This window comes from Mus caroli, unplaced genomic scaffold (genome assembly GCF_978045245.1).
Source record: "Mus caroli unplaced genomic scaffold, Mus_caroli_1 scaffold_12, whole genome shotgun sequence".
Lineage (NCBI taxonomy): Eukaryota > Metazoa > Chordata > Mammalia > Rodentia > Muridae > Mus > Mus caroli.
In genome coordinates this window covers 37,834,959-37,857,286 of record NW_028227267.1, presented here as the reverse complement: position 1 = coordinate 37,857,286, position 22,328 = coordinate 37,834,959, and the positions used below count along the sequence as shown (strand labels likewise).

Genomic DNA, 22,328 nt, shown 5'->3' with positions numbered 1-22,328 from the left:
TGTTCCCAAGGCTGATTGTTCAGATTAGAAAAGAGAATAGAAAAAATGGAGGGGGACACCAGTAATGGCCATTGGGAAGAAGGGAGGCCAGGTGCTCCTGTTGGTCATGAACTCTGCTGAGAGTTCACACCAAATTTCAGTGTGGATCATGAAGGTAGAAAGTGCTCAATTTGTTTTATTACATTCACCCTATTTGGGCTGATAATCCATGCAAGGAGACTGAGAAAGGTCTAAGGTTTCCACCATTCTTGAAGCCACTACTCTTTTTCAGGTCCCCAGAAGGTGGAGATTAACAATGAGTTGACCAAACAGGGTCCTTGAAACATTAGCAGGTCTGCTTCAGGTGGCAGATCTTGGAAGTTTATGAGTCAACCAGGAAACAGGATTTTCTTAAGTATACCTGTCTGCGTTCATGGCTCATTTCCACATAAGGCAGACTAAATTTCAGGGGCAGCTATGTGTACACTGGAAAATCCAAGAGGTAATTTTTATTTGTTTTTCAGAAACCACAGTCACTTTGTAGGCAGGCTGACAGTTATAAGATAAATTGAACTCATTGTGTTGTCAAGCCTGTAACAAATCCTAGATCTCTTGTTACTCTTTCTGTGATCTGCTTAGCTTCCTAGACAGTGCCTGAATAGCCCTGCATTTATGCATTATCTGCAAAGATATTGGAATTAAAGAGTTTTTTAACTCATAGGTAGCTGCATATTTCAATGTGGATTTTGAAACCAGAACATGCTAGCCTTTTTAGGAAGCACTCCTAAGATTCATCTCAAGGAATACTGGAAACTATGCCACTCTGCTTGTGAGTAGCCTGTATATCATTGGAAACAGAATTAACTAGAGTCTCTTTCTTTAAGTGTTACCAGTCTGGGTCAGAAAATGGTGTCCTGCCTTAATGTGTAGTGGGATGATTTGTGCCAAATTATGTAAGCTATTAGATTACATCTTAGCATGAACAGTTTCATTAGGAAAAGTGTCAACCTATTGTGATGGACAGAGTATGGTAGAGGACAAGGCCCTGCTCTTCATCCTGAAAAGTTGACAGAGAAGATGCCTCCAGATGAATGTCTGTCCAGCTATTCATGCCATATTTCAGGTAGTTTTCAAGCTTTGGAATTACACAGAACCTTTAGGATTCTGGCTTAGTACTTCAAATTCAGTTATTGAAGAAGTTAAAGTGTCCCTTCTGTAGGGTGTGGGGCTTCTTTAAACTCAGAAGATTGATATTAGCATGGGGAAGAAATCACGTCTTTGAAAGAGTGTAATTCAAAGCTACTTTTGAAGACTCTTTCTGTGATGGGTAAATCCTAAGCCTTTCAGGATGCATTGACTGCAAAGGCTCAGCATCAGGTTAGTACTGTGTCCTGTGCCTTCACGTTAAACCCTATTTGCTAGCAATAGACAATGAATTTAGGTGAGTCCCATTTGGGTATGTCAGAGTGGAAGGGAAGGAGAAACTTGGATAAGGACAGGAGAGTCTGATGTAGGCTAGAATCTCTTCACAAGACACATACATAGTGGTCAATGTAATGGTTTTTATGGTATAACAATCCATAAATTGTGGCATGTGCCCTCTATTTTTATCATGTTGTGCATTGTTTATACACTTATGAATTATTGTATCCATCTCTGTGCTTGTTGCCCCCACACTTGGGTGAAGCCTAAAAGACAAGTTGTGAATCAATTTACTCTTGTCTTTCAATTGTTGGAAATCAAATTCTGGTCTCCAGCTTGGTTGCAATCACCGTCACTATTGTGACATCCCACGAGTTCATTATATTCATTTTCTTTTACTGTTTTGAAGATAGTATCTATAGTCCTAGCTATAGACGTGGAACACAAGAATACCAATGTCTAAACCTAGAGTTAAAGACACTCATTATCAAACAAAGTCTGTTGTGTCTTTCAAGGATATGTATTAGATGTTTCCAATTAACAACTAGTTTTCTTCAGCACATGTATATAGCATTGAGCAAGTGGTACATCATAAAGTTGCCTACCATCTATTGGACTGAGAAAGAAATTAGGGAAACAACACACTTCACAATAGCCACAAATAATATTAAATATCTTGGTGTAACTCTATCCAAGCAAATGAAAGACCTTTATGTCAGGAATTTTCACACCTGTAAGACAGAAATTGAAGAAACTATCACCAGATGAAATGATCTCCCATTTTCATGGATTAGTAGGATTTACATAGTAAGAGTGGACATCTTACCAAAGGCAATCTACAGACTCACTGCAAAACATCCATTAAATTTCCAACACAATTCTTTTCAGACTTTGATAGGACATTACAAAACTCAATATGGAAAGCCAAAAAAAAAAAAAAAGAAAGAAAGAAAATCAAAAACAAAAAACAAACAAAAAACCATACCACCACAACCAACACCACCAAAAGCAAAAAACAAAACAATACCAAAACCCTGTAAAACCAAAACAATCACCTACAGTAAAGGTATTTCTGGAGGCATCACCATCTTTGATTTAAGCTTTACTAGAGAGCAATAGCAACCAAACAAAGTGCTACAGGCACGGATATAGAAAGTTTGACCAATGGAATTGAACTGAAGACCCAGAAGCAAATACCCTTACCTTGATGAGAACTTAATTTTTCACCAAGAAACTAAAACTGTATAGTGGGGTGGAAAAAAAAGCATCTTCAACAAATGGCTCAGGTCTAATTGAATGACTGCATGTTAAAGAATGAAAATACACCCATATTATTCACCCTGCACAAAACACAAGTCCAACTGGATCAAAGACCTCATCTAAAACATGATATACTAAATCTGATAGAAGAGAAAGGGAGGAATAACCTTGAACACAATCACACAGGAGACAGCTTCCTGTACAGAATGCCAACAGGTCTAACACTTATAGCAAAAATTTAATAAATGGGACTTCATAAAACTGAAAAGCTTCACAATGGCACAGGTAATATCAAAAGGGCAAAAGTGCAACCTACAGAATGCGAAAAGATCTTCACTAACTCTTATATAACTCACCAAACTATGTATCTACAAACTAAATAAAATTTTATCCCAATTTTAAAGTTGGGTACAGATCTAAAGAGAGTATTCCAACAGAAGAATCTCACTAGGCCTAGAAGCACTTATGGATATGTTCAATATTCTTAGTCATCATCATCAGGGAAATGCAAATCAAAAGTACTCTGAGATCTTACAGGCCTCAGAATGGATAAAGTAAAAATCTCAAGGGACAGCTCATGCTGATGAAAATGTGTGCCAAGGATAACACTGCTGCTAGAGGGAGTACAAATTTGTCCTACCATATTGGAAATCAACTTGATGCTTTCTCTGAAAACAGGAAATATTTCTACCTCAAGACCCAGTTGAACTTTGCCTGGGCATATATGTAAATGATGCTCTACCATACCACAAGAACACTTGCATACCTCTCTTCATAGCAGCACCTGGATTGGGGGTGGGAGGCTCTCTGGGAAGAGCTAGAATCCCAGGACAGTGGAAAACCCCAGGAATCTTTTAGGGTGGCTCTAGACTCAAATTGGAAAGTCTGGATTCTGAACTGGCCATCTCCTGTAACCGGACAAGACTTCCAGTGGAGGGACTGAAACAACAACTCAGCCACCAAAACTTAGACCCACAATTTTTCTTGCTTTTAAGATGTGCATGGTAAAAGATGAAGTTGAATTTTATGAAAGCACAAAATAATGGTTTGCCCAACTTGAGACCCATGCCAAGAAATGGAGCCTCCCCACCCCCGACATAGTTAATGATATTCCTGTATATGTGCAGCCATGGATCTAGCATAACTATTGTTAGAGAGAAAGCCTTCACTCAGCAGCTTCTGGAAACAGATGCAGAGGCTTGGGGAATTCTGTGGAAGAGGGAGAGGCAGGGTTGAAGGAGCCACAGTGATCAAGGACACCACTTGATAACCTACAGTTTCAACAAATCTGAGCTCTGAATAACTCATAGAGACTGAACTTTGAACCAGAGAATATATGGGGGATGAACCTAGGCCTTCTCCAAAGAAGTAACAGTTGCATAGCTTGGTCTTCCCGTGGGAATCGTAAAACTAGAGAAGAGATTGTCTCTGACAATATTGCCTAACTTTGGATCCCCTTGTCTTGACTGTCATGATTTATCTAGCCTGAAAAGACAAAGATGCACCTAGGTATACTGCACCTTGATAATGCAAGGCTGGTTGTTATTCATAGGAGGCCTTCTCAATTCTGAGGAGAAGGGTAGGAAGGGTGGATAGCAGGGAGCCACTGGAAAGAGGGATTGTGAAGGGAGGAGGGTGAAGCTGAGATCTGGATATAAATAAATAATTAACATTAATAATAATTTTGAAAACCTTAATTTTTATTGGTGATGAGATGTTAATAAATTCTTCCTCATACCTTTCTAATGCTAGTGAAACAAACTGACTAATACATAGCAAACATATTCAGTTCCGTTAGAAGATGCCATTTTTTTTTCTTTTTAAGAGAGACATGCCCCTTAGATTCACACAAAGTCCATTATTTAAGTTGTTGTTTTTGGTGCTGTTGTTGATCTTCCAGTGGGCAATCACTATTCACCAAGTGCAGAGAAGGAACACAAAGCCTTAGCCAGCTTTTTTTGACTCTCAGGCACATGGATTTGACATAGGAGCCTTTTCCTTACTTCCAGGTACCACAATTATTTGTTTTCCTACAAATAAAATCAAAACAGATAAGTATTTTTCAATCTACAAATTTTGGAATATCAGATTTTATACCATTTTGTGTCTTCTTTAGTTCTAGTGACCTAGGTGGTAGGCATGAAGATGGGCTACTATGTTTGAGGTTCTTAAAATGCAATATGAATTGACAGAGTACAATTCTCATTAAAGATTTCCTCCATTACCATTTAAGATGTTTAATGACCAAGCAAATGTATGAATATATATAGACACAATTACATACGTATATGTACAGAGACCCACAATTACATCCCTTCAAAGACACATGCACACACACATACAAAAAGAGTACATGAATACACACTTGTATAATGAAGCAACTATAACAAGCACCTACCATTACTGAAATACAAAACACACATGCTAAACACCCATGGACAAGAGGACACATACACACAAATGTACACAAACACACACACTCACACACACACATAGAGACACAACCTCCGCTATGAAAAGATGGCTATGTTTCAGAACATTTCCTGTCACTTGAGGAATTATTGGGAACTAAGATGTGTAAAAGGCTCTTAGACTAACCCAGCCTCTGTGCCCTGGCCTGTACTGATTTCCTTGTCAGGAACATTTTCCATGCATATACTTGCTGATTCTACAAGTATGGTGTAAGCCTTGCACAGACAACCTGGCACACAAGATTCAAGGTCCTAGGAAAGAGGGGTCAAAGAACATCTGAAATATATTCTGCTCCTAAACCTACCTTGGCCACATCTCAGAAGACCCTGGTAGCACCAATAAAAAGAGTTAACAATGGTTATTATACAGGAACATTTCAACACGTTGCAGTTCATGTGACATAAAAATCATCTCCAATGTCAGTCAAAATGAGGCTAGTGAATTGACATGCAATGATTGTTCTGAAATGCAGCACTCTGAAAAACTCTGAGGGGGAATCTGTACTGAAGCAAAGCCAGGGCCATGACATACTAAGGAAACCTATGTCAGGAGAGGGATGCAGAGTAGGATTTTTTGAATCCTCTTGGTGAAGCCAATCAGACATACCTTGAATGTCTAGGTGGTTAACTTATGCAAGAAAGTCAAAGAAGTCTAATTTTTATTTTTAAAATATGTATATTGTGGAACTTACTCTTTTTTACTAAAGACTTTAATTATAAAACATTAAAATTAGAGGCTGCCCTACTGTCCTAGGAGGGGACTGGGCACAAGCCCCTCTGAGTGAGTTGCCATAGATCAGAACAGAGGACCTGGTTCCTAGATAATTCAGGAAGTGGCATCCTGAGGCACCTCTCCATACCATAGAGCAAGAACGTGATGGTATAAGGGGTCCAGGATCTCCTCTGCCTTATAGTGGCCAACTAGAGGTGTCCAACTGCTAGGAGGAAGAGGAGGAGGAAGAGGAGGACGAGGAGAAGGCATGGCAGTAATTAAATTTCTTGAAAAAAGGTCAAATACACAGAAAGTCTTGGTAATGATCACAGAATTGTACAACTGGATGGGACATAGAGAGCCTGCATAAGTTTCAGGACAGTTGCATAGGCTTGACTGTGTTTATGCTTACACATTAGGGCAACTTGCCCCTGATGCTTCATTCAGCCTACCTGCTGCTTGCCTGCTATATTTGTCTTTGATCTTCTGGCTGCCTTCTTTACATAGTATTTTTGTTTCTATGTTGCATTCTTCAAAGGCAATCTGCTCCCTTAGCAGCTGTCTGTTCTCCTTCTGCAACATCCTGACTTTGAGCTGGATGAGCTTAGATTCAATCAGGAGGTGGCAGTTCCTGAACCTGATCCACAAACAAAATATGATGACTCCAGGCAATATCCATCTTCCTCCCACTCCTCCAAGGACCATTCCCCTATCATGAGCCTTGATACCCAGACAGCCCCAGACAAGTATCCAGATTGTCCGTGGAGCATCACATAGAGAGAGGTCAAATCCATAGGCCAGCCACTTTCCAGAAAACCCAAGGTACTTCTGAAACCACTGACACCAACAGGGACTCATGTATCCCTCAGAAGGGAACATGGGGTCCATATGTGCTTATATGTCTACAGTATTAAAAAACCACCTGTTTTTAGGTATAGGGCAAAATTTCTCTAGGAGAGAAGACACCCAAGCAGCACACAGTCGTTCTATGTTCCTCAGGGAAACCTCATCTATGAATCTAATTTCAGAGCCCAAGAGGCTCAAGGTTGATAAATATTTCCATCATGGTGTAAACATTTTCTATCTTGAGGATACTTAGTTGTAAAGGACTATGACTTGAGGGGCTCACAGACTCTACACACTTTGCCAAAAAGAGTACAAGATGTTAAAATCTTACAGGCTTGCTTTAAACGAGATAGGCTTCCTGTTAGAGAAAACAGTATAGAACCTGAGCCCTCACTTTGTTTCAAAGACACATATGGACAGACATATCCCGTGTCTAGTTCTTGCTTCATGACCATGTTAGTCACTCACCAGTAATATTCATTTTCTTTAGTCAAGTCCTGGCACTTGTACAAGGCCTCACTGATGTCCTTGGGCATTCTCTTCAGGTCAGTCATCACCTGATCATGTTGCATCTCAAGCATGAATGTCTCAGAGTTGATCCTGTGGGAGGACATGGCCCAAGGAATAAATAATCCCGTGAACCAAGGGTACAAGAATCATTTCTATTCAAGGAGAATCATGCACTACCCCAACCCATGTATGCCACAACCTAGCTCCTTGTCACCAGTTCCACTTGGTGCTTATTAAATTTATTACTTTTGGCCTGGGGCCAGTAGAGACAGGGAAGTAATGGCAGGGAGCTCACCTGCTTCAGTTCACTGAAGAGGCTTGAAATAATAGATTAGCTCTCAACGAACTTTCCTGGAACCTGTGCAACAGGCCTGGGACCACATTAAATCTCTATGACTCTCCTCCTGTTTTTAGACAAGGATTTGGCAATCCTTGGCTCTATTACTACAAAAATTCCCAAAGGACATAATCATATCTACAGGGAAAAGCCTTTATAACATATACCAGGAGATTCGAATGTAAGCACAGAAGTCAAGTCCTGTGCTGTTTAGAATGATCCTTCCTTCCTTCCTCACTGTTATTTCCTAGAAACTGTGTCAGGCAAAACATAATGACCTGTCACATTACATAGATTCTCCAGATGATAAGCAAACACACACACACACACACACACACACTTACACTCAATCAGAATGCTTAATAAATATAATGATGTGGCATTATCTGAGAGTATAATGAATAAAATCTGAGAAAAGCAGTGATGAACTGCAGCCAATCCCGTCATACTGAGAGGTAATATGTGGGACGAGGCCACTCCAGCTGTTGGCAGGGTCAATTGCACCCAAATTACCTCCAGATCAATTTTAAAAGGATAGGCCATAAACACACAATACCTAGCAAATCCCCCCAAACTAACACCTGTGCAAGCTTCTTAAAAGGCAGGATGAGAGCTCACACATTACTACCTTCATCCCCAGATGGTGATTCATGCTAAAGGCTCTGATTTAGTTTTGGAGGCATCAAAATTCCTGTGACCCCCATCTCACTCCTATCTGAACTTCAAGTTCTGTGTTGAAACTCCAATCAACCAAATGAGTTTGGATATGTGGACAGCCTGGGGTTGTAGTGTCCTGTTTTACAAGGGAATCTGTGCTTAACAGGAAGGTCCCAAGATAGTAAAGAAGTAGGCACAGTGACTACCTGTCATTCAAATCCTTGTTAGAGTACTTGGCCAGGATTCCCTGGAGTTTGTCTCTCTCATTTTTTATGTTCTGGAGATCTCTTTTGAGCTTCTCCAACCTCTTGTTTCTTTTCTCCTGCTCATTGATGTTGGGAGTTTGGGGTGGTGCCTTCACAACAGACCCTGTAAGTAGATAAACACTAGTAAACGTGTATAGAAAGTAGGGCAGGGAAAGCAGAAACCATGCATTGTCACACACAGAAGCCTGAGGAAGAAGAAAATCTACAGACACTGTGAATCCCTGAAAGAGCAGGAAAGCTATCTTCAAGCTGGTCTCCTCAGCTGTGTCCCTGTTCCCATCCACCATCACTAAACATATGCCTGACAACCTATTGCAATCTCCCAGGCCTGAAATTCATAATAAGCTGCTCCAGAAAGAAGACTTGGAGGGCATTTTCAGTTCATATCTTACAACTTATTCCATCCCTCTTAGCACAAGAAAATAGACAATAAACACCAGCCCCTAACTTTCCATGAGCCAACACCTTTCTAGGCTTCTTACAATGTGTGATGAGAGCTCATACACTACTACACTGACCCCAGACTGTGAATCAGTCCACATCATACGTGTTCAATACCAAAGTGTCTGAAACCTTGATACATGAGCAGGGGAATAGCCCTCTCTGTTCTTGGCATCACATGCTTATGTAACCTAGAGGAAACTGTATCAGCATGGAGTGCTTCAACACTCTTTCCTGAGAGCAACACTTTGTTAATCTCATAGAGCTGGGTCTTTGAATAATTTGCCATTCACAGGAAAATAAAGATCTCTCAGCAAATCAACTGCAGGCTTGTCAATTCCACACTGTCTAAAAAACTAATTATCAGATATTTTTGTCTCTGGCTTAACCATTAAGGAATCTGAAGGATCCAGATCAAACGCCATATTCCTGCAAGGACCAGCTCAAGCCCACATCCCCCATGTATCTCCGCAACCTTGCCCAGGTCTCACTGTGCCTTCTCCATGACCAGTTCTTTCTTGCCCTCTCCCAACATGATAGAGGGACAGTGTCCTTCTGCCTTGATCTGGTCTCAGTTTGTATTATATTCTCCCTCCAAAATACCCCGAGGAGCATGGACAACATACCTGCTTGGGAACCCATTAGGATCTAATGGAATATATCACAGGCAACTCTTGTTACCACAACACTGGTGACATCACTGAAGATTCTAAGGTTCTCCTGGATACAAGAGATTGTCAAGGGAAGTGACTACTGATGATGTCACTGGGAATGTCCATGGCTTACCTGCTTGCCAGCTTGCCCCATCTTGACCAGTTTTTGAAGTGCCCTTTCCTGGAGTCTCTCTTTTGACCCAGGGGTTAACTCTTGGCAACTTCTCCTTCCAAAATGAGACATTTCTCTCTGCTTCACTACAAGTCAAATGATTTGAATGGGGAGATTTTCTTAGGGCCATGGCATGGGTAGCGCATCTGTGATAGGATCTAAAGCTCTAGCATCATTGGATGTGGGCGATTCTTCTTCAATATAAATCTAGTTCTGGGTGTATTCATGTAACATACAATCCTATTCCTCAGGAGGCCCTGTTTCCCAGAGGCCAAAAAGATCCTCCTGCACCTTTACTTTTATGCAAGTTGGATTATATTTTTTAGTCTGCACATGCCTTGGAAGGACACATTGTTTCACTATACTGAGCCATGTGTTTTCATTAAATCTCTGTTTTACAACCCCATTTCGTTGCAAAGAAAACTCCCTTGTACTTGGCAATAGAGGAAGGCAGATTCAGGGAGAGCATCAACTTGTAAAGTTTACATCCATTCTTCAAAAGATAAAATCCCACATTCTTCCTATCTCCAAAACAACCACACAAAATAGGCATCTGTGAATAAAGGCCTACAGGGACATTGAATTGCTGCTCCATAGTCCCATTACCTATCCCTTCTCCAGTTTCTACCTTTTTGAGTTCTCAGTTCCAGGCCTGAGACTCTTCCAGATTGGATAATGATCCTGTATTCATGAGATGCTTAAGACTCAATATAATGGATAGGCGATGGATAGGGGATGGAAAGGCCTCTGGCCCAGTGAAACCTCAATTTTAATGGATCCATCATTGCAGGAGGGGATCTGTTTGGCATTGACATCTGTTCCGTCTGCCTTCTTGAGCTGGGTGTGCTGAGTGCATGCTAAAATGATACTTAAACTCTCCAGTAAAATAGTGGAAAAATCATGTAAAGCCTTTCCAAATTGATTATGTTGTCTTGTCTACCTTCTTGAGCTATGTAATATCACTATGACAAGGCTCCAAAGTGTCTGGGGGGATGGTGGGGTAGTCAGAAGCCCAATCTGTCTCTCAGGTCGTCAGATGAATAGCCTTTATGGAGAACTGGAGAAAATGGGTAATGAAAAAGCAATAGTTATAGATTGGATAGCTGATTATCTCTGAGCATGGAAAGCAATGCAGCATGCATTCCAGTCAAATAGTATTGGGATGAATCCCTCCCTGTTTTTGCGTACAATAGGCCCAAAGTAAGAAGGAGGCCCATCCACCTTTTCCTGCACTCTACTAAGTGTTTTGTAGTGTTTCCATTAATAAAATCTTCTTTACTGCATGAGACCCGAACTCTGAAGTCTGCATGCACCATGAAGTTTCCCATCTATCCATAAATCATTCAGTTTATTGACAAGTCTTGTCTATGAATTCTTTGGTATGGTTTGACACAATTCAATGGGACTGGTAAAACTTTTGGTCCAGTATCTGGAAGAGCTTTTCAGCTACTCTTTGAGAAGTATCCTCTTCTTTTTATTTTATTTTATTTTATTAGATATTTTCTTCATTTACATTTAAAATGCTATCCCTAAAGTGCCCTATACCATCCCCCTGCCCTGCTCCCCTACCTACTCACTCTCACTTCTTGGCCTAAAATCAGGGCAGCTATTCTCAAGATAGGATATCATTCCCAACCATTGTGGCTAGTCATGTACCTCAGCACATACTGCAGTCCTACTGGCTCTGGATGGCATAAGCTAGTCAGCCATGCTGTGCTTGGAGGGCATTGTCAGCTAGTATCTGATGTGATGCAAGTAGGTCCTGGATTCCCTAGTGCTTAGCACCACCAAGCTGTGATTGCCTATGTTCAAGATGAAAGTAGTGAATGAATGAGAACTTGGAATATCCTTTCCTTGATTTTTGCTATCAGGCATACATGGAACTTAAAGCAATACACCAAGCATGCAGTGTAGTAAAAGCCTACAGACATGGACTCCTCATAGAGGACCAATTGTGTGTCTGTGTGTGTGTGTATGTGCTTGTATCCCCCATGGGTCTATGCATCCTTGGAATCTGGAGTCTACAGTGGGGCCTGTTGCAAGGTGATGCTGTCTCCATGTGCAGGGAGCCCCACCTTAGTCAGCACTGCTCTTTGTCTATATGTTCACCTTGGTGGCACATTCAAATTACATGAGGATTATATATAGCAATCCTGATACTGAGTCTCCTCCCTGCAAATACTGATTTTTTGCTCTCGGTAGCTGTGTAGCAATAAGAACCTACAACTGAGAATTTGTGTTCTGAAGATATATTTTTGAAAAAAGTGGTAACAGGGTTGAGGTGGGCCAGGACCTGTGGCACTGACTTCCTGGGAACTTTTTAGAAGGGTAGTCTTTCCTTCCAGGTCCATGAGGGAGGTCTTGAAGCCCTTAATCCCTTACTAAGGAACCCCAACCTGTGTTGTCCTGGCATCAGGATACTGAGTTTAATAAGCAACAGAAGGTCTCAGTATATAGGAGGCAGAATGTGACATCCACTGCATGAGGGTAGTCCAGGACATAGCCTGAATTCACATGATCCTTGAAGCCTGTGTCATGGAGTAACTTCAGTGAGTAGAAGAATGGGTTAGATTTATTTCCTATACTCAAAGCAGACAGCAAAGGATGAAAGTCCTCTATGCATTATGAAAACTACTCAGAAGAGGGTGCTAGATCCTCATTATCCAAAGTATCCAGAAGATGGGATAAGACAGATTGCCATCCAGTACCAAAGACATCCAGAGAGCATCTTAAGATCAAAGTCAGCTTGTGGTATAGCCCTAGGAGCAAGGAGGAGGAGTCTGCCGCCTGATGCCCTCTTCTGACAGTCAGAATGAAATTAAGGAGTTCTTGTACAGCAGCTGCAGCCTTGACAATTCCTGCTCCCTGTCAAACAAACTGCTCCAAGAAGCTCCAAGCTCCTGATTCTATTACTGGAATTCCAAGCTCAAGCCCACCTTCTCTAGGAAGCTCCCTCTTTCATGCCCAGGATTCATAGTGACTTCCCCAGGACCATTAATTCTTTCTCTTTAACACTAAGACCAAAGGCCATCTTGTGGCTGCCTCTTTCTGGTCTTTGTATGTTCATTGTTCTCACCTCCAAGAAGGCTGCTCAGTTTTGTCAGCATGTCTAAGGATGAACCTTAAAGGTAGTTAATGAATGCTCCAAGAGCAGTTGGAGTCACCACAACATTAGAAACATCACAGACAATGCCAGGGCTCTCCAGGTTACAATACAACATCTAGGGAAGGGACTTCTGATGTCACACAGGACAGCTCTTGCCTTCCTGCTGAGTACCTCACCCAAATTGACCTGAAGTCAAAGTGGCTTTTCCAGAGAGTGGGATAGATTGCCTTTTGGTACTCAAAATATTAAAAAGTGGCTATCAATCACCTTCCAATGCCAAACGTATCCAGAAGAGATCCTTTGGATCCCCATGCAAATCCACATGAAATACCCAGACTCCAGAATAAGATACTAGGCAATATACAACATATCTAGATAAAGTGTGATAGATCCCCTTGCAGTACTGAACCTATCCAGAAGAGGTTAATACCCGTCCAGCCAGTTTCTATGCTATGAGGACTGACCTGGACAGAATGGAAAATGTCACAACTAATGACCAATATATGGTTATGTTGTCCAGGTGTTCTGGAAGATGTTATGTGAGAATTGCAGCCCAGCTGGTTATTGCAGGAAAACAAAAACTGGAGCAAGGATTTGGTTCATGTCCTGAATCTTATTCTACAGAAAAATTTTAGCAACACTAATACATATTAGCAATGACCAATAGCTGTAAGGGAAGTAGTGTTATACTCTAAGCATACATCAGTGACATATAATAGTGTGTTAGCTTTTTAAATGTGGAAAAGAAAATGCAGATGAATGGGGAATTATGTAGAATTGGAGAGATGAAAATAAGGCATCTATTTTGAGGCAGTAGGCATTTGTGGTGCATGATTTTACCTGAATCTCCCAAGGACAGCATGGTGTATGGAGTGAGGTACAGAACAGCTAGGAATAACACACAAAAACACTGTCTCAAAACCACCATGAGAGAGAGAGAGAGAGAGGGAGAGGGAGAGGGAGAGGGAGAGAGAGACAGGAGACAGAGAGAGAGGGACACACACACAGAGAGAGAGAGAGAGAGAGAAAGAGAGAGAGAAGAGACAGAGAAAGAGGGACAGAGAGAGAGAGAGAGAGACAGAGAGACAGAGAGACAGAGAGAGACAGACAGACAGAAACAGACACAGAGACAGACACAGAGACAGAGACAGAATGAGACATATAATGAGACAGAGCGAGACAGAGAGACAGAGACAGAGAGACAGAGGCACACAGAAACATAATTTAGGGACACAGAGACAGAAAGAGAGACATAATCTCACTCTGGTCTAGACTATTCCCATGAGGAGAACACAAGAGGTATTCATCTACCTTGCATTACTAATAAGATCATACATTATTTGAACATAAACTGAGTCATGGACTGAGTTGGGAAAGGTACAGCAGATCTCTGCTTTGCACACAGAAGTTTCAGTCTTGACAATATCTCTGTGAAAAAAAAAACGTTGTTCTCATCACACTCAGAAGAAACTTTTGATACAAGATGGCACCCACTTATGGGTTTCTAAAAAGGAAATCTAGTTTAGTTCCTTAACTTGATAAGAGGCCTCAACCAGAAACACACACCACACTCTGTTCCTTAGTCAGGAATCAGGAGCATTTTCTTTACAGAGGGAACTTTGACAGAGGATTTCCATCATTGGTTCCATTTAACCATTTAGGTCCAAGAAAAAGAAAGCAACATTCTTTTTCTTGGTGGGAAAAATTAAATCATCGTTACACAATGATATCATTATTTACATACTAACTTAAGAGAAGGTAAAGATAAACTATTTTAGACTTGAAATACTTACTAATTTTAGAAATGAAGAAGTGGTTCTTAATTATTGATATTCAAATATTTAGGATGGCTTTTGGGATCCAAAGTCAACCTTGACCATGTTAGTGGGTTGTGTACAAGACCAGCCCTGGCTACTTAAGACTATCTAAAATCAGTAGCCTGTCTCCCACAACCATATTGCAAATACATAAGCCACATGCTATCCTGCTCTCTGGTTGGGAAACTATTCTAGGGAACCATTTGTTTTGAAGGCTTTTGCAAAAGGCAAGAATTTACTCTGATGACATTATCTAACCCACATTGCCTTCCAAAGGCCTCATCTTTAATACCATAAATTGTTTCCACTCTTTTGCTACCTCACAATGAGGCTCAAATTTCAAGAAGAGATTTTTCTGGTGGGTGAGGGAAGACTTTGTTGAGACCAAAACAGGTGAGAGGAAAAGCCTGCCAGTGTCCTGACAGCTGGGAAGAGACAACCCTGAGAAAATCCTCCACCATGATAGATAGTAGCAGAGAGAGAAGTGCTGGGTGTATAGGTCATGTAAACTTCTGAATCAAGTGCGTTGTTCTTAATAAATAATGGAGAACTCATGAATGTCAGCTCAGTGTGGCCTCTCAGGACCTTTAGTGACTGAGCCATCTACTCCTTTCCTGTATGAATGCACCAACTATGAAAAATTGAGTTTTTTACTCATTTTTAGCAAAGGTTGACTTCAAGAAATGCCCGAGTACCTCTCCTCCCTGCTCCTTTCTTGCTGAGCCAATGTTCTCTGGATTGTTCATTGACTCCCCAGCATCAGTCTGGACTCAATATATTTCGTCCTGATCTGTCTTCTAAGCTGTTTCAACATTTGATTTCTGTGCCCATAGACCTTGTACTGAGTCTCAGTTCACACTCCAATTCCTAGAGATTTTCCCAGCCTTTCACTGTCATAGAAGTATGCAAAGAATTCATTCACTGCTTTTTTTTTTTACATTAGAACTTCATAAGTTTTAATTTTTATTCAAGGGAAAACAAAAAGTTACATAATTTGACATAAAATTCTTCCCATATGACACATATCCTTTATGTAACACTAAACTCCCAGTTTAGAGTTTAAATTCATGAATTCTAAGAAATTCACAAAGATGATTTTGATTTGCAACTGTGGAATATGACTGGCAGTATCAGTATAAAAACACTGGGTCCAGCCATGAGTCTTAAATGCTGTGTTTTCATGTGAAGGATATTCAACAAAGGAGTCAGACTTTGGTTCAGTTTGTAAACTTTGCACAAATTTTGTTATGATCGCCTGCTGACAACAGAGGAAGATACCCATACACAAAAACAACCTTATAGTTTATTAATTATTATTGTTTTGTTTTGTTTTTCTTTCTTTGTTTTTTTTTTCCCTCCAGAGCTGTGAACCAAACCCAGAGCCTTGTGCTTGCTAGGCAAGCACTCTACCGCTGAGCTAAATCCCCAACCCCTAGTTTAATATTTTAATGCAAGCCATTGTAACTCTTTGGGTCTGAATTTTTAACCAGCTGGTACTTAATGTGAACCATAACCAGGGAAAGTACACAATGCTAAATTAACATAAAACATAAGTTGCAGCAGAAAAGAAAAGAGGACACCAAGAGAGGTAAAATCTGATACAGTCAGCTTCATTGGTTTGGGGGGTTGTTTTTGACATTGCCCAGGTGATTTTGTAATCTAAACCATGACAATTGTCATCTGCTTGGCAACAGTTGTTTTCTAACACTATAATTAAAAATACTGCATAGTATAGAATAAACACTCTTTTGTTATAAGCTATTTGCCACTTACTATTTTTTTGAATTAATTATTTACTTAAATGAATGCATGACACCAAGTGCTTGTTCCTGCAGCTATTTATTGACTATTATTTTTAGATGAGATAAGCATATTAATTACCAGCAAATAAATTGTTTTAAAAAGCATTGCTAAGTGTGAACAGTCATCAAAATGGGGGAGGCTCTCACTTGTATCTTTGGCTAAGAGCCTAGTGATTGGTAGTAATGCTTTTATAAGTATAAAATCTAATAATTTGCTTTGTGTATGTGATACATCTTAAACCATAAGTAAAATTTGCTCAGAAACTGGTTTTATTTTAGAATATGCGCTCAAAAACAAAATGTGTTTTATAAGTTAAGTTTAAAGGCACATCATTGCTCTGTTTTATTATTTTAAAAAATTACTACAATTCACCTGTAGTAAAAAACCGTTTGCAGTTTTCTATAGCAACTTTTATTCCTTTAACCTTGCTTCATATTGCAACAGAATTAATTTTAAAAAGGAAAAAAAAACCTAGGGTGAAATTAGTAACATGGTCTAATATAAAAAAAAATCTTAAAAGCAATATTTCCAATTTAAACAGAATTTTGTTGATTTTTCTACAAAGTACAGAAATTGCCCCTCCTGTACTTTTTTCTCTCTCTTGCTTTAAGATGTTTAAAAGTTTTGAGATCTACAGATCTAGATTTGGGGAAATATTGAATTATTTTCAAAGACAGCTATTTTCTTTTACTCCTTGTAGAAAGACTTGAAGACCTTTCCTCCCCTTCACCAAAATTCTCATTCTCACCTAAAGTAGCTGCATCCATTTTTTTCTCAGGTAAAAGAGACATTCTTACAAAGGTTCAAATCTCAAAGTCCCCAATAAAGTACTTAAATTGAGCACTCTTCCTTATGTGTGCACGTGTCTGTTATTTTGCAGTAATTTTTAATACTGAAATTGAATCTTTTTAGCTCTCCAGAAATACCTTGGTGAGCCCTCAACAGTTTCTAACCACTTAATAATTGTGACCCCGCCAGCCCCTTCAAATAGATCCTTAACCACAAGTGTGCTTGGCCATTCCCAAACCATAGCCTCTGTCCAAAAAGAAAAGATAGAGTTTTGTGAGGCAGAAAGGAAGTGAGAGAAAACAAAACAAATGTAGCTCAAGCTGAAAGTGAAAAGTGCTTGGACAGAACAGATTGGTATTTTCTTTTCTGCATGGCATCCTGCCAATCTTCTTCGCCCCCACACCCCACTCCTCAATAAGGTCCGGTTTTTGCATGTAAGAAAATGTTGTTATCTGCCACACCACGGAACCCCCATAAGTACTTTGCTTTATTTTGTTTTCTTCTGTCCTCATCAGACTGATAACCTTCACCCATCCTGTCAACACCCCAACTCTGGGGGAACTTAAGTGTTGGTGGAAACCCTGCAGACCCCCGATGCAGAATCCCACTGGATGCCTTTCATGCCACTTATTTTCAGTAGCTAGATTCCCCCACTAGAGTGGTTGCAGTGAGAACTGGAAATTTTCATTTACCTTTTCCTGGCCCTCCAGGTCCCCAGTTCTGAGCTGCTCACTGGGGAACACAGCCTTGCTTGCTTGCTCCTGAAGGCTTTAATTTGCATGCTCACCCCCAGGTGGTTCTCAGAGGCTAGAAGGTCCAAGCCCCTCTGTCCTCCACTCGGGCCCCCAGCCAGGGCTAGAGCCAGAGGCCCCTGAGCCTTCTGGGTTGCCCATGGGCAGTGCACTCTGCTGTCCCTCCGCCCTCTCTGGCTGTGCCAACCCCCTGCCCGCAGAGTGCCACTCACCTGGGCCACAGTAGTCACTTACCTGCTTCTAGGGGCAAATGCCTGTGGGGGCAGACAGACACTCCAGCTTCTCAGGAGGCCAGCGCCCCTGGCCCACAGGAAAGGGGCCAAAGGGGCCAAAGTGGGTTGAGGGGCAGGGGTCCCGGCTAGGATCCCAGTGTGTGAGAGTAAAGGGGTGTAGGGGGCTGTGTGGCCCCTCGGAATCTACTTGGGTTAACATTGGGACTGGGTAGGTTATGGGGGCCACCTGGGGGGAGCTAGAGGTCTCCAGAGGAACCTCCCACAGCGGGGACACCCTGATACCAGGGTCCTATGCCAGCTTGAACAGATTTCGTGCATAAAATACTCATATGTTCACTTTTCATCGAGCTTCCCCAAACTGACTCTACTTGGACAGTCACATTTAAAATTGAACGTGCACCATCTGGGTGCGATTCTGTGCTGCAGAATGTGTTTCCGTGCCCCCACGTTTATTTCCCCTGTGCAAGTTCCCTCTGTAGCCTCCCGAGGGGTGTGGGTATGGGCCCCATCTTCCCAACTAAGGAGTAAAAACCTTGGCCCAGGCTTCCTGCTGGTGACCCCTCAGGTTCATTTTGCATGGAGTAGTGCACACAGCCCACCATGGTTTAATCCCTGCAAGTGTGCACTCTTGCTTCATGCCCCAAGTTTACTTTTCTTATTTAAAGCTTTGCAGTTCAAATGCACACCCTGGGCAGGAGCAGCCCAGGGCCTGGGGGCACACTCATCCTGTGCATGTGGGCTTTATCTGTGCGGGGGCACAACACTTCTCCCCTTCCAGGGCTCCTTGCTCTCCTACCTCTAGTAGCCCCAGCACTCCCCTACCAGATGGTCTATCCTCCCAGAGTATCCTCCAGGGAGGTCCTCCAAGTCAGAGGCAGAATTTGGTCTCCCACTAAGCTTGCCATACCCCAAAGACCATTTGTGAGAATGAGTCCCTTTCAAATGTCTCCCTGTAGAAAACCGAAAGTAGAAAGAAAGGAAGCAATCTCTGAGCAGATGTCTCACACCCCTATTAGCATACTTGCAGCATTGGGTTACAGGGTCCCAGGAGCCCCATCCCTGTTCTGTGGCCCCACACTGGTGAACCCCAGGTGCTTTCATGCCAGCTTCAGATCTCCCCCAGGTCGCCCCATACCCCACACGACTAGGCCCCCGGAGTGAGGGAGGGCAACGGAGAACAACTATGTAGGTATAAATATTGAGCCATAACATTGATGCTCCGGGCGCCTCCCCTCCCCTGTGCTCTGGGTACACTCTGGGCTGCTCAGCATGCCCCCTCTTGTCCTGCTGCCTCCTGCCTGACCCTCATCCCCCAGGGGCCCCAGCAACCTTATCCTCCGAAGATTGCATGAGCCCTGTTGGGGAAGAAAAGTAACTTGGTTTTTCTCCTAGAAACCCAGCCTGATTAGGGAGCCAGGGCGAGTAGAGGGGAGGAGAAGGGAGCTGGTGGAACCCGGTGGAAGTCTCCAGGGCAGACTGATCACGATTTCTCCTCCTGCCTCCTCCTCCTAGGTGCAGAGATTGTGGGCAGACTCTGTAATCACTGAGGAGGGTGAAGAGGTGGGATTGGTGCTCTCCGCAGTGGCAGCGGCCCAGCACAGAGACTTGGCTAGGTGGAGTTTCCTGGAGGCTGCACGAGGCTTGTGCCCAAGGGCAAGGAGGTTGGTCAGTCCTGCCCTGTGGCCATGATTCCGACTCCAGGCATCCCTAAGGCCTGTAAGGCAGGAGTGCACATCCTGGTTCCACTGTGCTGCACCGATAGCCTGCAGCCAGCATGGAGAATGACAGCCTGAGTTTCACCTATCAGCAGTATGAGTGCTTGGAGGAGATCTGCTAAGGCACCTAAGGGTAGGTGTTCAAGGCCCGCTACCTGAAGAAAGGTGGCTGCTTCAGGACTCTGAAGCTCATATGAGTGCAGACCAGCTAGGAGGACATCCGGCTCTCCACCATCCGCTAGGTGGCAGTGCTAAGGCACCTGGTGAATTTGAGCACCCCAACTTGGTCAGGTGAGCCAGGAGCCCTGGCTATGGGGTCCAGGAAGGTGCTGGGCAAGGGGCTGCTGGTGGCCTAACTAAAGTTAAGAGTTGAGTTTCCCCAGATAAAACCGGTGACCCTGCTAGACAGCGCAGAAAAAGAGACCAGCTGTGGCTTCCAGGCAGCCAAGCTATTCTGAAGAGCTTTCCTCTGCCTGCCCCAAGGGGTCCGGGGATTGGGTGTCTTTTAGGGACAAAACCAGACAACCCCAGAAATGACCCTCCAGCCCTTACTTAACTTTCCTGTCCTTGGGGGGATTTTTGAGAGACAGAGTGAGATAGTTATCCAACTTGCAGATAATTAGACCGAAACTTTAAGGGTGGAGCATAATGTAAATAAAGTTTAAGAAAATGCAGAAATGTGCAAGAATGTGTTTACCAATCACACCCACAGTGGTGACTTTTTTTTTTTATATATATAATTGTAAAATGGCTTCTGATACTCTTAGAAGTTCAGAAGTTTAGACTCTGACACCTGGTGTTAAATATTGTTTGAAAAATGTCTTTCAAAGCTGGGTACTGGGAACACTGAACCAGGGAGATCCAAAGTTCAAGACCCTCCCGAGTTACAAAAAACCCTGTCTGAGAAAAGAAAGGGAGGGAGAGTGAGTGGTAGGGTGGAGGGCAATTGCTTCTGAAAAGGTTTTCTCATTGTTTCATTTAGTATCTGTGGACTGGTATGATCTAACTTAGAATGCCTTTCTCACAGGTAAGATGTGAGTCTGCACTTAGATTCTAAAGCCTCTGTTTTCCCTGGAAGAGTTGTGCAGGTGGGTGGGGGAGGCACTCCTAACCCACTCTCCTGTGATTGAAGAGAATGGTGTTTTCTTGAAGATGCTGGGATTTCCCCATTGTGCATTTTCTCATTCTCTCTTTTAAACATATGCATAGCTGGAAGTTAAAAGGGAATGCACAGACTTTTCTACAAATTAGGTAATGAGTTAACATTCTCAGGTCTTCTTTTTAGAGAGATGATCTTGGCATCTTCATCCTGTCTTCTCATTCCTGTAGGGATTCCTTACAACAAATATGTGCCTACTGTATGCCCTGGTGCGTCCCAGGCTTGATGAGCCAATAGTGTCCTACACACAGATTTGCTCTACTTTTATGGTTCGTAATCTTGAATTCTGGAGCCTTTGTCAGAATAAGACTGTGCGGCCAGAGTGTTCCCATTCCACAGGTGAGTTCTGTTTGTCATCCTTGTAGACTGTTTGAATCTATCTTTGGAGAAAGTATTCCATGGCCACTGTGTACTCCTTGAGATTCGTGTTTACTCCTTCAGGTTAGTCCAGCCTTGAGTAGACTTTGAAGGTACAGATAGAACCAGAGGCTGATGAACACCTCTTCCAAATGACTAGCTTGTCCAGTCACTGGTTTTTAAGCTTTTCCCATGTTATTTTATTTCAGGATTATCAAATTGACTCCTTTTCTTTGATTTCTGGAGGTCATCTGCAGACTTTGAATGATAATCCCACTCAATCTTATATAAAAGCACTAAGGTTAGTTGTCCTGAAACTACTTAAGCAGCTACTCAACATCCTGTAGGAAGACAAAACACGAAATTAAGTTCATATAATAGCGGACAATTTACTCCAAAAGAGAGAGCAGTGTTTGTAGACAAGAGCAAACAGCCAATAAGGCTCAGAAACCAGTGGGGCTCTACAGTCTGGAAATGGGACAACAATGTATGGTACCGTGCCATTCCTGACAGACATGGTCAGAATTCCTCCTCATCCTTAGGGAATAAGCCACCTCCAGATGAAAATTAAAATTGTTTCCTTCAACTACCCTCCCCAGCACACAAAGAAACCTGTCTTGATTTATACCAGGACAACCAGGTTAGGAACATTAGCCAAAACCTTCTCAAGTCTCATAATCTCTGGATAATTTAGAAGTTCAGTTTATTTATTATTTTTAAAATATTTTTAAATTAAGTATCTTCATTATTTACATTTCAAATGTTATTCCATTTCCTGCTTTTTCCCCCTAAAACCCCCAGTCCCATCCCCCCTTCCCCTGCTCACTATCCCGCCTATTACAGCTCCCTGGTCTTGGCATTCCCTTACACT

The 22,328-nt window shown here is 42.1% G+C and overlaps 1 protein-coding gene and 1 pseudogene across 1 annotated transcript; one reads left to right on the top strand and one right to left on the bottom strand.

The window, feature by feature from the left end:
* Window positions 1–4,372: 4,372 nt before the first annotated feature.
* Window positions 4,373–9,578, bottom strand: LOC147001781 (disks large homolog 5-like). Its single transcript, XM_085828956.1, has 5 exons — window positions 9,528–9,578; window positions 8,401–8,563; window positions 7,159–7,290; window positions 6,297–6,481; window positions 4,373–4,691 (listed from the first exon to the last, which is right to left on the bottom strand). Exons 1-5 carry the CDS (start codon window positions 9,541–9,543, stop codon window positions 4,627–4,629), a joined length of 561 nt encoding a protein of 186 aa, XP_085685082.1. The 5' UTR covers window positions 9,544–9,578; the 3' UTR covers window positions 4,373–4,626.
* Window positions 9,579–11,376: 1,798 nt separating this feature from the next.
* On the top strand, window positions 11,377–20,297 carry LOC147001780 (uncharacterized; annotated as a pseudogene).
* The last annotated feature ends 2,031 nt before the right edge of the window (window positions 20,298–22,328 follow it).

Bases quoted from the DNA above. Each gene is read 5' to 3' on its own strand.
- LOC147001781 (XM_085828956.1), bottom strand. The intron at 7,291-8,400 runs GTAGTCACTGTG...GTCCTCCCACAG, and splicing joins AACAAGGATTTGAATGACAG to GATCAACTCTGAGACATTCA. The intron at 4,692-6,296 runs GTAGGCTGAATG...TTTTATTTGTAG, and splicing joins ATATAGCAGGCAAGCAGCAG to GAAAACAAATAATTGTGGTA.